The sequence below is a fragment of the Hyaena hyaena genome, unplaced genomic scaffold, assembly GCF_003009895.1.
Source record: "Hyaena hyaena isolate Hyena2069 unplaced genomic scaffold, ASM300989v1 scaffold_541, whole genome shotgun sequence".
Classification (NCBI taxonomy): domain Eukaryota; kingdom Metazoa; phylum Chordata; class Mammalia; order Carnivora; family Hyaenidae; genus Hyaena; species Hyaena hyaena.
In genome coordinates, this window is record NW_024081174.1 from 227,562 (window position 1) to 239,984 (window position 12,423).

General features: G+C 47.8%; 1 protein-coding gene across 4 annotated transcripts in view; it reads left to right on the top strand.

The window, feature by feature from the left end:
- The first annotated feature begins 1,417 nt into the window (after positions 1 to 1,417).
- TPP2 (tripeptidyl peptidase 2) overlaps positions 1,418 to 12,423 on the top strand; it is a 70,837-nt gene continuing 59,831 nt past the window's right edge. For 2 of the 4 annotated variants that reach the window (XM_039255705.1, XM_039255707.1), the window contains exons 1-2: positions 1,418 to 1,648; positions 8,515 to 8,643. In XM_039255705.1, coding sequence (XP_039111636.1) covers positions 1,484 to 1,648; positions 8,515 to 8,643 — 294 coding nt within the window. In that variant the 5' untranslated portion in view covers positions 1,418 to 1,483. The remainder of the gene's footprint in view (positions 1,649 to 8,514; positions 8,644 to 12,423) is intronic. The other 2 variants (XM_039255703.1, XM_039255704.1) reach the window with 1 other exon arrangement.

The following is a 12,423-nucleotide window of genomic DNA, read 5'->3' on the forward strand; positions in this document are numbered from 1 at the left end:
AACTGCCTGCGCAGAGCCCGGTGGGGCTCCATCCCACCGACCACGAGATGACGACCTGAACCGAAATCAAGGTTGGGACAAGCGTAACCCACTGAGCCGCTCTGGCGCCCCGGTTTTAATACTTCCGGTCACCGTATTTCAACATGACTTTCTTTGTAACCCTATATACTTCATCTTACGTGTTTCCAAACGTTGCTGAGCAGGGGTCCCTAAGCTTCACCGGCTTGCCAAAGGAGTCTTCGGCACAAACTAAAAGGCTGAGATTACTCAAGTGTGAATGTAGCCACGGGGATCGTTAAAGAGCCACTAGCGTGGGCTGCAAGCAGCGATCCACAGCCGCCGTGAACCTGAAAAGCTGCAAAGTAGGTTCCGATAATCGAGGGAACCTTAAGGAACAACCAGGAACTTCAATTTAAAGGGCCGAAAAGAATGTTGTTTAGAAGCCGAAGGTTAGCACCCAAAGGAGGGGCCCGCTTCGGGGCGCCTGGGTGGTTTAGTCGGTTGAGCGTCCGACTTCGGCTCAGGTCATGATCTCGCGGTTCGTGGGTTCGAGCCCCGCGTCGGGCTCTGTGCTGACTGCCAGCTCAGAGCCTGGAGCCTGTTTCAGTCTGTGACTCCCTCTCTCTCTGACCCTCCCCTGCTCACGCTGTCTCTCTCTCTCTCTCCTAGAAATTAAAAAAAAAACAACAACAACAACATTAAAAATAAAAAGGAGGGGCCCGGTTAGGCCTCCGACTTCGTCGCAGCCTCCGAGGCCGACTCAGGGGCCAAGAACCCGCTTCCTGCCGACGGAGGCCGCCGCCTAACCTGCCCTGTGCCTCCCAGGCCCGGCCGCGATCAGAGGACACAAATCCGACAGCGCAGAATCAAAGAGAAAAACAAAACAAAAACTGTCTTTCAGAAACGTCTGTCGAGGCAAGTCGCCGAGATCCCACGACTCCGGGGGGTTGGCGTGCGGGGGGCGGCTCCCCTTTTCCCCGGGTCGCCTGGGGCCCCCGCAGCGGCGGGCCGGGAACTTTCATCCCCAAGTTCAAGTTCGGAAGGGTTTCCGCTGCTCCCGGCTGGCGGCTCCCTTCCTTCCCGGTCCCTCGGGGAGTGTTTCGCCCGGGACACACAGACCCTTCCCTCAGAGGCCAGCCCGCTCCTAAAAAAAATAATAATAACAACAAAATAACACAAAACAAAACCCCATGTGAACGTTTCTTGAAGGCCCCCAGTCCCAGAGCCGAAATCTCCGGCACCGCAGACAGACTCCGCCTCCTTCTCTGCGGCCCGGGCAACACTCCGGCCCCGCTGCCGGGAGCGGCGCCGGTGGCTGACGTAGCGGCACGCGATTGGCCGCCTCCCCCTGGCGGGCCCGGATTGGCCGGCGCCCGCCCCGCCCCTCGCCCCCGCCCAGGCCCGCGGCCGCCCGGGTGTCTCGCGCCGCGCGTCCACGCGCAGCCTGGCGGTTTGCCTCTTGCTCGCCCTCCAGCCTGCGTCCATGGCCACCGCCGCGGCCGAGGAGCCCTTCCCCTTCCACGGCCTCCTGCCCAAGAAAGAGACCGGGGCCGCCTCCTTCCTCTGCCGCTACCCGGAGTATGACGGGCGGGGGGTGCTGGTCGCCGTCCTGGACACCGGGGTGGACCCCGGGGCTCCTGGCATGCAGGTGCGGCGGCCGCGGGGGGCGCGGGGCCGGCGGGGGACGCGGGGGACGCGGCCTCGCAGCGCCGCAGGCCGAGCGGGAGCCGGCGCCGGGCGGAGGCGCGGGGCCCGGGGCCCGGGCCGGGCCGTCATCCCGGCCCAGACAAAAGCGGCGACCGGGCGCGGCGGCCCGGGAAGCCCCTTCCTGCCCGGGTGCTGCCGGGCCCGGGCGCCCCTGCGCGCCGCGCCGCCGCCTCCGCACGGCCCGGGGGTCTCGGGCAGCGGCCGCGCCCGCCGCCTCTTCACGCGGATGTTACAGTTTGTGTGAGTTGTCGGGGGTGGGGGTGGGGAGGCAACGGGACAGCCGCGAACGACCCCTCGGAACCTCATTTTTGGCGGCTGTCTTTCGGGAGACTTGGTTCTGGGGAGAATTGTCGGTCTCGAGCCTGAACGCCTGGCTTCGAGACGATAACTCGGTCAACTTCCTCCGGTAGTTTCCTCCGGTAGTTTTCTGTGTTCTATTTTTAAACCGTCTTCTGCAATGTACTTGTTTAGGGTCATTGAAGCGCATGGCTTCGTCTTTGTTTTACATAAGAACCCGATCGAGTTTGTTTTCGGCTAACTGTTCAGGCTCTATTAAATTAGGCTTCTGTGATTTTTTTTTTTTTTTAGCCTCAAACTATAAGACAACGTACTTTATTTACGATTTTTTTCAAAAGTGCTTAGTTTTGCCGTCGGCACCTTTGAAATCTTTAGAGTACCGTGCCAAAAGGTAATTTGAAAAATAAAGGTCTCTTGATTAAAAGTATTCCGCCTTAAGTCTTCACAGTTTGGCTCTTGTAAGTTTAGCCTTCACCTTTTAGCGAAATACAATCATAAAGTATCACTGTTGTTGAAGATCCATCTTTTAAAAATCTAATTTGTATGTAATCCTTCTTCCTCTGGCCAACCCTTCATCTGTGAATCTTACCCTCCTTTCTTCACTGTACCTTGAAGTTTAATAATTCTCTCCATCTCCCAAGTCCCCTCACGGCCTCGATCCTTTATTGTACTTCCCAATAATCTAGGTAGCATTTTGGAGGTTGGGATGTCATGCTGGGAAGGGGGGGGAGGGTGAAGGGGAACCAGTCTGACCCTATAGAATCTCTCTAGGAATCTTGCTTCCTCCTGTAAATTCTTCAGCAGCACTCTGGAGTACCACACGCTTTGGGCTTTGGGGGGGCCAGGAGGCTTTGGTGAATCAGAATAAGAAGTGATACTGTTCCCTCCTGGTAGCTCTAGTGATAGATACATTTGTTGCATTAATAACTGAAGACTTACAACACTGACAGCTATCACCTCATTGAGACTTGATTGCAGAGTACTAATGGTTTCCATTCTGTCTTAGTGTATGTTTACTTTTTATAGGGATAAGTGGTAGGAGAACAGCTGGGGTAAGTGGTTCACTGGTTCTTTTGTCAGGATAATAAAGGGATCAGGAGAGTTTGGAGGAGCACTGTCTCAGTAAAAATGCTTTTGTAGAATTTCCCAGTCTGCTTATCACATTGTTCCGTTACTCTCTGTAAAGTCACAGCAACCCTCAGCACAGCGTTGCTATGAACATTGATGAGGTGATTAATTACATGTGACTTTTTCAAGTGCTCAAGAAAAGTATTAAGTAAGCACTGATTTTTTTTTTTTAAAGCAAGTTTATTTAGAAGTTTAGGCTGGGATTTAAGTCACCCACTGTGTGAATGATAAATACACACTAGATATTGGTGTGTAATAACATGTTGAAGCAGGAAAATATTGAAATAAAACGAAAACATAACTCTGGTCTTCCAACAACTTTAACTCTGAGATATTGACGTAAATATGACCAGTTAAAAGAAATTCAGTACAGTGGCTTGCGCACGAGTGAATTTTTAAGGTTTTCCCCCCTGCTTTTGCAAATTTATTTTGTAGCTCTATATACATCATTAAGGTAAGAAAGTGGATAGAAGTAGGAAGGGAAGAAAAAAAAAAAAAGTGGACATTTGGAAAGCCAGATGGGGTCTGCATGGAGGACCAGAGATTCAAATAAACCCTCTGAAGAAGGCAGTGGGGTGTCATTCTTCAGTGACCTGCTTTGGGCCCGGTGGTCTTTTGTGACAGCTATCTGGGCTTGTGAAGAGCAGAGGGTGAGGGGCGCTTTAGTCGGTCAAGCGTCAGACTTTTGGTTTCAGCTCCGGTCATGATGTTGCAGTTTGTGGGATCGAGCCCGGCATGGGACTCTGCACTGACAGTGCAGAGCCTGTTGGGATTCTCTCTCCCTCTCTTCCTGCCCCTCCCCTGCTCATTCTTTCTCTCTCTAAAAATAAACTTAAAAAAAAGTAGAGGGTGGACAGCATGAGAGGAGTAGTAAGTACGTAAATGATTACATCTTTCCTCAGCAAATATCCAGGCACCTGGCAGGTGCCCAAAGCTGAGTTAAAAGCTGTCCTGCTGGCGTCCCCAGGATTGATCGGGGCCCAGCGAGAGCTGACTCCGAGGCAGAGGTGGGACTTGCACTGGACCTGGAAAGGAGACACAGAGGCCAGCTGGTCCCTCGCCACTAGCCTTTCCTCCGCTCCGTCCTTCACACTGCCAAGCTAGTTCCCTTAAAAAAAAAAAAAATTAGAAAAACTGCTTCTGTAACCCCCTTGTGTAATACAAAATGAAACACTTAATTTTGGCATCCTCGTTGCCTTTGCCTAAAAATTCCAGAGTTTGAATTTTGTGTGGTCCTTCATCGTCCAGCTTGACCTCCTCCTCGTGGTGCTTTGCTTCTCACTGTTTGCCCTTTGCTTCCATCCAGAACATTCCACCCTTTCCACTCCCCCCCCCACCCCCCATGCTTCAGGCCTTTCCTCAACACGTGAGTTAATCTGCCTGCAAGCCTTCCACCCTCACCTGCAAAGTGCTTAATCCTTTAAGAGCCACCTGGGTCTTGACCCTATTAGCTTTTGGGATCTCTGCTGACTGAATTCAGACGCCAGCGTATGTTTACACGTGTCTGCCAGCCATTATGCTGGGACCCGAGGGTTCACAATGAGTGTGGCCCAGTCCTCGCTAACGGGTATCGGGTATTGGGTGCTTTTTTTCTTTTCGCTTTCCTAGCAGTGTGTTCATATCGCCCCGTAGCACTTACAATGTTTCATTTTAGTATTTCTGTTTACGTAACTTTTTTTCCCTCTGTGAGTTCTTTGACAGCATATGTCCAGATTCATTTTGTAGGAGATGTGCCTATCACAGTATTTTTGCTGAATGGAAAAAAAAAATGTATATGTGCACAGTGTACAAGTGTACATAATTTCCTCATGAAAAAAATGGTTTGGGGAAAGAGGTTACAAGTGGGCCTATAAAAATCTTTCTGTTTTTACATTTCCTGAAATTAGAGAGTACAGTAAGTAAATTATAGATACATAATTGGTTACTAATATTGGTTGCTATGCAGTTGATTTTAATTTTTATTACCTTTCTCTCGGTCAGTCTTCCCTAATTCCCCCAAGCTGGGCTTTACTTTCTCGCATGCTTTCATACATACTGTCCTTTTTTACTTATTGTCCTATGTTGCAGTTATCTCTTTACGAATCTGTTTTCCAACTGGATTGTAAGCTTTCTGAAAGCAGAGCCTGTCTGATTCATTCATCGTTATGTCCTCAGAATGGTAGTCATTTCGTAGTATTTGCTTATGAAATATCTTCCCTTGCTTGAAATAATATTTTTAAGTAAATACTTCTACATTCACTTTGTTTTGTGCAGGATGATTTGCAACCCCCCCCTTCCCCTTCTGATCCTCTCAGGTTTAATGACAGGTGCTCCCAGCCCCCACACGCTCCCCCACCGTAATCAATTCAGTGGAGACACAAAGTGACTTAGATTCTTGACATTTGGCGAAAACCTTCGTGCACTTTCGGTTTTGTCTGTCAAGCACAGCCCTGTAAGCACTTCTTGGCCCCCCACCCCACTGCACCGGCGTGCGACCCCAGCGCTGCTCATGACTGTCTGTGGTTCAGTCGCTCTTTGCTGGGTAACATCCTCCCCCTCCCCCTCCCCCTGCAAAGAGGAGGGATTTCATTCTGATGGTAGCAGTTCAGTTTCCTCCTCCTCCCGAAGCTCCACTGCAAGATCCTCAGCTGGTTTGCCTTTTTTAACACCTGTCTTTCCTAACCCTAAATTCCCTCCTCTGTCTTAGCGTCTCCAGTGGCATGGTTTCCTTTACCTAATGGTGGAGAAAGTACCGGGATAGAAAATTACATATGTGAGAATTTGTGATGAACGAGAGATACTAATAAGTAGAGCTCGTGGCAATAGTAGATGGTAAATAAGTCACCAAATCCCATTAGGCTTTCTTCATTTGCTCGCACACTGATAATGAGGTTTCTAATGAGAAGGATCTGTGTCTGGCTTGTTAGTGATCTCTTGTGATTCTTGATCTCAAGACACGGAAGTTGTTTGCTCTTTGAGAAGATAAAGATAGGCGATTGTGTTCCTAGCGCTATGGCTTAGCTCTCAAGTTACATACTTATTTGGAATACATTTTGAAATTGATTATTTTCGTACACGATTTAGCTAGTTTTAATTTTCTGGGGGAGTATTGTTTCCATTTTTTATTTTGGTAGATTTTCTTCCACTTTGTTTATTTCCAAAGATATGCAGCCAATCCCTTCAAAGCCAGTAACTGATTTAATCAATTAATTTTGTCATGATCTTATCAGAATTTGGTTTGACTTCCAAAGTCACTTTTTTAACTACAATTTTGAGCCTCCTGAGTATATGAGAGCTGTTATTTTGTTACCAATATAGGCAGTCTCCAAGAAATAAGTATCCAGCTTAAAGTTTCCATTTAAAAAAAAGGCAGCCGTGCCTGGGAGGGCTCTATGGCCCCTGGTGGCTCTGTGAGAGTGTCGTTGGAATAAGATTGGGGGCCCACCAAGAACCCCTTTGCTTCTGCCTCATAAAGAAAAACATGTGCCTTTGTTTCCTCTCCATGGTACCTTTCTCTCTCCTCCCTTCGGTCATCCTGAGTTACAGGGCTTTGAGGACCCTGCAGTGGGAGAAGTGCCAAAGGAGACACACACAGGGACACTAAGCTTGATCTGAGTGTGAGTGTGAGTGTGAGTTCTCCAGGTGGGGAAGGAGCTGGAAGACCTTGTGCTTCTCGGATGCTCTTGGCATTTTTATTTTTTTACATTCCCTTCCCCCCTCCCCCCTTGAGGGTAGAGGTTGTCTTTTTTCAGTCATCTTCGTGTCTCCATGCCTGACGATTTCCTGCTAGTAACTCAGTACATATATTTTGAATGCTACAAATTCCTTTTGCAAAGCAAGCCCAGAAATGATTTTTTCCAACAAAAGCAGCATGGAAATACGGTACTGCTGTCACCTGTAGCAGTCTGCATGGCCCCAGCGAAAATTCGTGGACGGGCCAAGAAACCGCGCCTTAGAAAAATCAGTCTTAATGCTGAGCAGTTCGTGTCAGATCACTCAGTAATTAAATCTGTATCGAGCACCAACCAGGCACTGCCAGGTTTGGGGGAATTTGGTGAATAAAATAGACCTAGCCCTTGCCGTTATGGAACTTCTCTTCTAATAGTGGAGACAGATGAGGAATCAGCTGACGGTAGAATTACAGATTCTGGTGAAGGAAACCAGGCCCGGTGAGGAGGAATAAGGCTCAGGTTTCGAGTGGCCACTACCCACAGAAGAGCTCATCGGGGTGGCTCTCTGAGGAGGTGACATTTTAGTAGAAGGCCAAAAGATGAGATGGAGATTTTTCTGGAACAGCTCAAGGGACGGAGGATCCCAGGCGGAGGACTGGGTGCACAGAGCCATAAGGCAGGGGGAGGTTGGCGCGTGGCAGGAACTGAAAGGCCAGCGCGGCTACGGTGGGCCGGGGCCGGGCCGGTTGCTCAGGCTTCCGTGCTGAGTGTGGGAGACCGGCGGGGGGCGGGGAGGCTGGCGCTGCCGTCCCACAGCTCGTCGTACTTCTGGTGCGAGGCCGAGAATGGACCTGGGAGACCTGGAAGAGCATCAGCAGGAGGTGGTGGTGGGGAGAGGGTCCGGGTCAGAGTCAGGATAGTGATGGTGACAGTCCAGGGAAGGTGGACTGGAACTGTGTTTTAGAGGTAGAATGAAGATGACTTCCTAACAGATTTCATGTCAGGAGTAAACCAGAGTAAAGACTTCAAGAAGGACTTTGAACTTTCGAGTTTGGGCAGCTGGATGTGTGCTGATTCCTGAGATGGCCAGAGCCTGGAGAGCAGTAATTTGGATGTTCAGTTTGAACTTTGGGCTTACTAAGTTTGAGTGCTAGTGAGCATCCTATAGTTAAATGTCCTTACATGTTTTCACCCTAAAGTTTTGTGCTTGTCCAGCCCAAAGCTCACCTTGTTCAGATCTTTTCTCAGATGTTACCTTCTCACTGAGGTCTTTCTTGACCAACCTCGTTACTGAAAACCCCACGCAACATCCTTTTTCTGCTCAATTTTTCTCCATAATAATTATCACCATCTGGCATGTTGGGTATTTGACATGTTAATTGACTGAGTAGAACAGAAAACCTGGGAGATCAGGGACTTCTGTTTATTGATGATTACTGTGTGTATCCCCAACACCTAAAAGAGTGAGTATGGTAAATGCTTAATAAATATGTATTAACTATGTAAAATCACTTAAAAGATTCTTTGTTTTCCATGACTAATTTTTTGGTAAGTATCTGTCCAGCTTTTGGCTTAAAACAATTCAGTTTTCTTTTTTAAATGAATGCAGATTTTATGGGATAGTTTATGTATGTGTACATGTGTGTGCACCTACGTGGGGGTTGGCATTGCTTTTTATAATGATTAAAAATTAAATCTATAATTCATATTTCAATTATCCCTTAATTTTCAGGTCACAACTGATGGAAAACCAAAAATCATCGATATCATTGATACAACAGGAAGTGGTGATGTGAATACTGCCACAGTGGTAGAACCCAAAGATGGTGAGATTATTGGTCTTTCAGGAAGAGTGCTCAAGGTTAGAGCCTTAATCTTTTCATCAAAATTTAATTTTTCCTTTTTTTCTACTGTTCCCTCTGAGGCATTAGTGTTTCTAGCTTCTTTTGACTGGTAGGTTACTGGTTACCTTTTACTGTTTAACACGTCACCCCCAAAACTTCATGGTTTAATACAACAAAACATTGATTATCTCACAATTTCTGTGTGTCAGTAAGCTGGGTGTCATTTAGTTGGGTGCCTCTTATTTAAGATCAATCCTGAGCTTGGCCAGGGATGCGGTTTAATCTGAAGGCTCAGCCTGAGTGGGGACGGGGAGTCTGTTGCTGGCTCACTCAGGTGCTTCATTGGTAGCTTTGCTTCCTCTCCACCCCATGCAGCTGTCTTCCCCCTGGCTGAGTAGTCCGGGGGAGTGCCCAAGATGGAGGCCATGGTCTTTTCACATGTTAGCCTGGGAATTGACACCCCATCACTCTGCCATTTTGTTTTCATTAGAAATGAGCCATGAAATCCAGCACACAGTTAAAGGGGAAGGGAATTTTATGAGAGCATGAGCACCCGGGGCCATCTAAGAAGTCAGTTGTTTTGTTGTTTGATAGTGGGCTTAGAGTTGGGATATATTTTTCAGTGTAGTTGCCAGATTCTAAAAATTTTAAATTTTGGATAGAAATAAGAATAAGTGACCAGATTACAGTTTTGCCTTCATTGTTTCCTGTCCCTTCTGAGAACTTGAACATGAAATATTTAGGATTTAATCATTGTGGACCTAAGTGACTGGCTTTATGTTACTCCGTGTGTTTGGTAGAAGGGTGAGCTAACATAAATGATTTGAACGCTAACAAAGCAGTTCGTGAGATGTTAGCTAATGAGCTTGTAGATGGCAAGAATCTGTGGTTCGGTATTCTTATTTTCTAAACCAATAAACAGAATTAGTTTGGAAAATGAATTTGTATTTGTGTTTAAAGAGCTATATTTAACTCTGGCCATCTTTTACCGTCTCTCTTAATTATGTTTAGGAATCGTCTTCTGGATACGACTGTTGTGGCCATGGGTTAGTTTCTGTGCTATGTTGTGAGGTGACACAAATTCAGCTGCTTAAAGCTACATACGTTCAGGGGCACCTGGGTGGCTTAGTCGGTTGAGCGTCCGACTTTCGCTTAGGTCATGATCTCGCGGTTCGTGGGTTCGAGCCCCGCGTCGGGCTCTGTGCTGACTGCCAGCTCAGAGCCTGGAGCCTATTTCAGAGTCTGTATCTCCCTCTATCTGACCCTCCCCTACTCACGCTGTCTCTCTCTCTCTCTCTCCCCTAGAAATAAATAAAAATATTTTAAAAAAAAACTACATACGTTCCTGCTTTTATTATTTCACTGTTTCCATGGTTCAGGAATAGCACTGCTTTTTGTGGTTCTTGGTGAATGTCTCACAAAACTGTACTCAGGTGCTGGTTGGACCTGTGGCCTCATCTGAGGCTCAGGATCTTCCTCCAGCTTCGCATGGTTGTTGGAGGAATTCATTTTTCTTGCAGCTGTTGAGCTCCCAAACAGTTTGCTTCTTCAGGGCCAGCAGGAGAATCTCTCTCTGACCTTTGGGATGGCCCCAGTGTCTCTTTTAAGAAGCCCACCTGATTAGGTCAGGCTCACCAGGGCAATCTCCCTTTTTTATAAAATCAGTCACCTGATTTGAGGCCTTAATTGTATCTGCACAGTCCCTTCCCCCTTGCTATATCACTTACCGTAATACAGTCACAGGAGCGATCGTCACAGACCCTGCCTTTCCTAAGGAGAGAGGACTATACAAGGGCACCTGTCATCTTGAGAATCTGCCTACCACAGGCCGACAGCAGGCATTAACTTCCAGGACCGAATTGTTTATATGACCCCAAAAGTCCTGTGTTGAAGCCCTAACACCCGATTCCATGGTATTTGGAGATGGTCTTGGGTTAGAGGACCTCGTAAGGGCGAGTCCCTCATGACGGGATTAGTCCGTTCTCTCTCTCTCTCTCTCGCTGCCGTGTGAGGATACAGTGAGAAAGCTCTGCCTACAGGTTAGGAGGAATCTCCCCAGAACCTGACCATGCTGGCCCCCTGATCCCATGGCCCAGCCTTCAGACCTGAGGACATAAATTGCTGGTGGTGAAGTCACTCAGTAGGGTCTATGGTATTTTCTTATGGTGCCCAAAGTAAGACACCATGTGCCTTAAAAAAAAAATTTTTTTTAAAGGTTCTAAACCAGGGGGAAAGGAATTTCTGCACATCTGCATTACTCTAAGCTTTTGCCTGCCTTCCCCAAGTCTACGTTGTTATTTAGACTATGTTTCAGAGAGGACACATGGGAGTCCTGTGAGTTACGTTGCTCTGGGAAATTGGGGAACACTCCTAGCAAGTTCCAAAGATTTAGAATCCCGTAGAGTTTTGTCCTCAACTGTTGTTGTTCTTTTTTGTAAGTTTATTTTATGAGAGAGGAGAGCGAGTGAGCGAGCGCATGAGCAGGGGGAGAGGCGAAGAGAGAGAGAATCCCAAGTAGGCTCCACGTATTGGGGAACCCGACATGGGGCTCGAACCCATGAACTGTAAGGTCATGAACTGAGCTGAAATCAAGAGTCAGATGCATAACAGACTGAGCCACCAGGGGCTCACTCAGTTGTTTGTTTTAAATAGGTGTGGGAGCCCGTGCTTTAAGCCGCATGGACTGATAACAGCACTGGTGGTCAAAGGTAGAAGTAGACGCACCGTGCACATGCTATGAGATAAGAGCAGAAAATCGATAGATTGATACTTAAATCTTTTCTCAACCTGATGACCTGTTTCTCTACCTCTGCTGTTTTCTCAGCCCATCAGTATAGTGGGAGGTTTTAACTTAATTTTTTTTTTATTCAGTATGTCTTCAGAGAAATATTTGCACAAGGCTTTTTTTTTAAAGTTTTTAACATTTATTTCTTTTTTGAGAGACAGAGTGTGAGCAGGGGAGGACAGAGAGAGAGAGTCACCGAATTCAAAGCAGGCTCCAGGCTGTGAGCTAGCTGTCAGCACAGAGCCCAACGCACGGCTCGAACCCACGAGCTGCGAGGTGACCTGAGCTGAAGTCGGCCGCTTAACCGACTGAGCCCCCCAGGCGCGCGGGTACAGGCTTCTGCAGGAGAAGCTGAGCGCCCTGCTCTCCCTCCCCCTTCACCGCCACTTCCCGCTCCCCGAGAGAGAGGTCCTTGCTGTTCCATTTTCTTCAGGGTTTTAAGTAGCATGTTTATTCTTTTTAGTTCTTGAACTTTTTCCTGTGGAATGAGCACTGTGAGAGAAGCGAGTTCCCCTTTCAGGTCTTCCGTTTCCGAGAAGCTCTCTGGCGTTGTCTCTGGGGCTCTGCCTTGCACTGGCTTTGCTCTTCTGTCTGGAATCCTGTTAACTGGACATTAGACCTCTTGAGCTGATCTTCCAAGTTTCTCCTGTTTTTCCACCTTTATTGCTTGTGTTTTTTTCCTTCCTGAGAGATTTCTAAGATTTCTCAGTATTCTTTTCTAACCCTTGCATTGAATATTGTTAATTTTTGCCTATGATTTTTAAATGCGAGTGTGTTCACGTTCACGCAGAGCATAGCTTCGGGTCCCGTCTGCAACATCGTATCTGAGAACGTTGTCTAAACATTTTTTCGAGTTTCTTCATCCTCTCTTTACTCCCCTTCCTCTCCCTCCCGTTCTCCTTTCCCCTTCCCTTTCTCTTCCCCCTCCTGCTCCCCCTCCCTCTTCCCTTTCTCTTCCTCCCCCCACCCCTCCTTGCGCTCTACCCTCTACCCGAGAGCCTCCCGCAGCCGT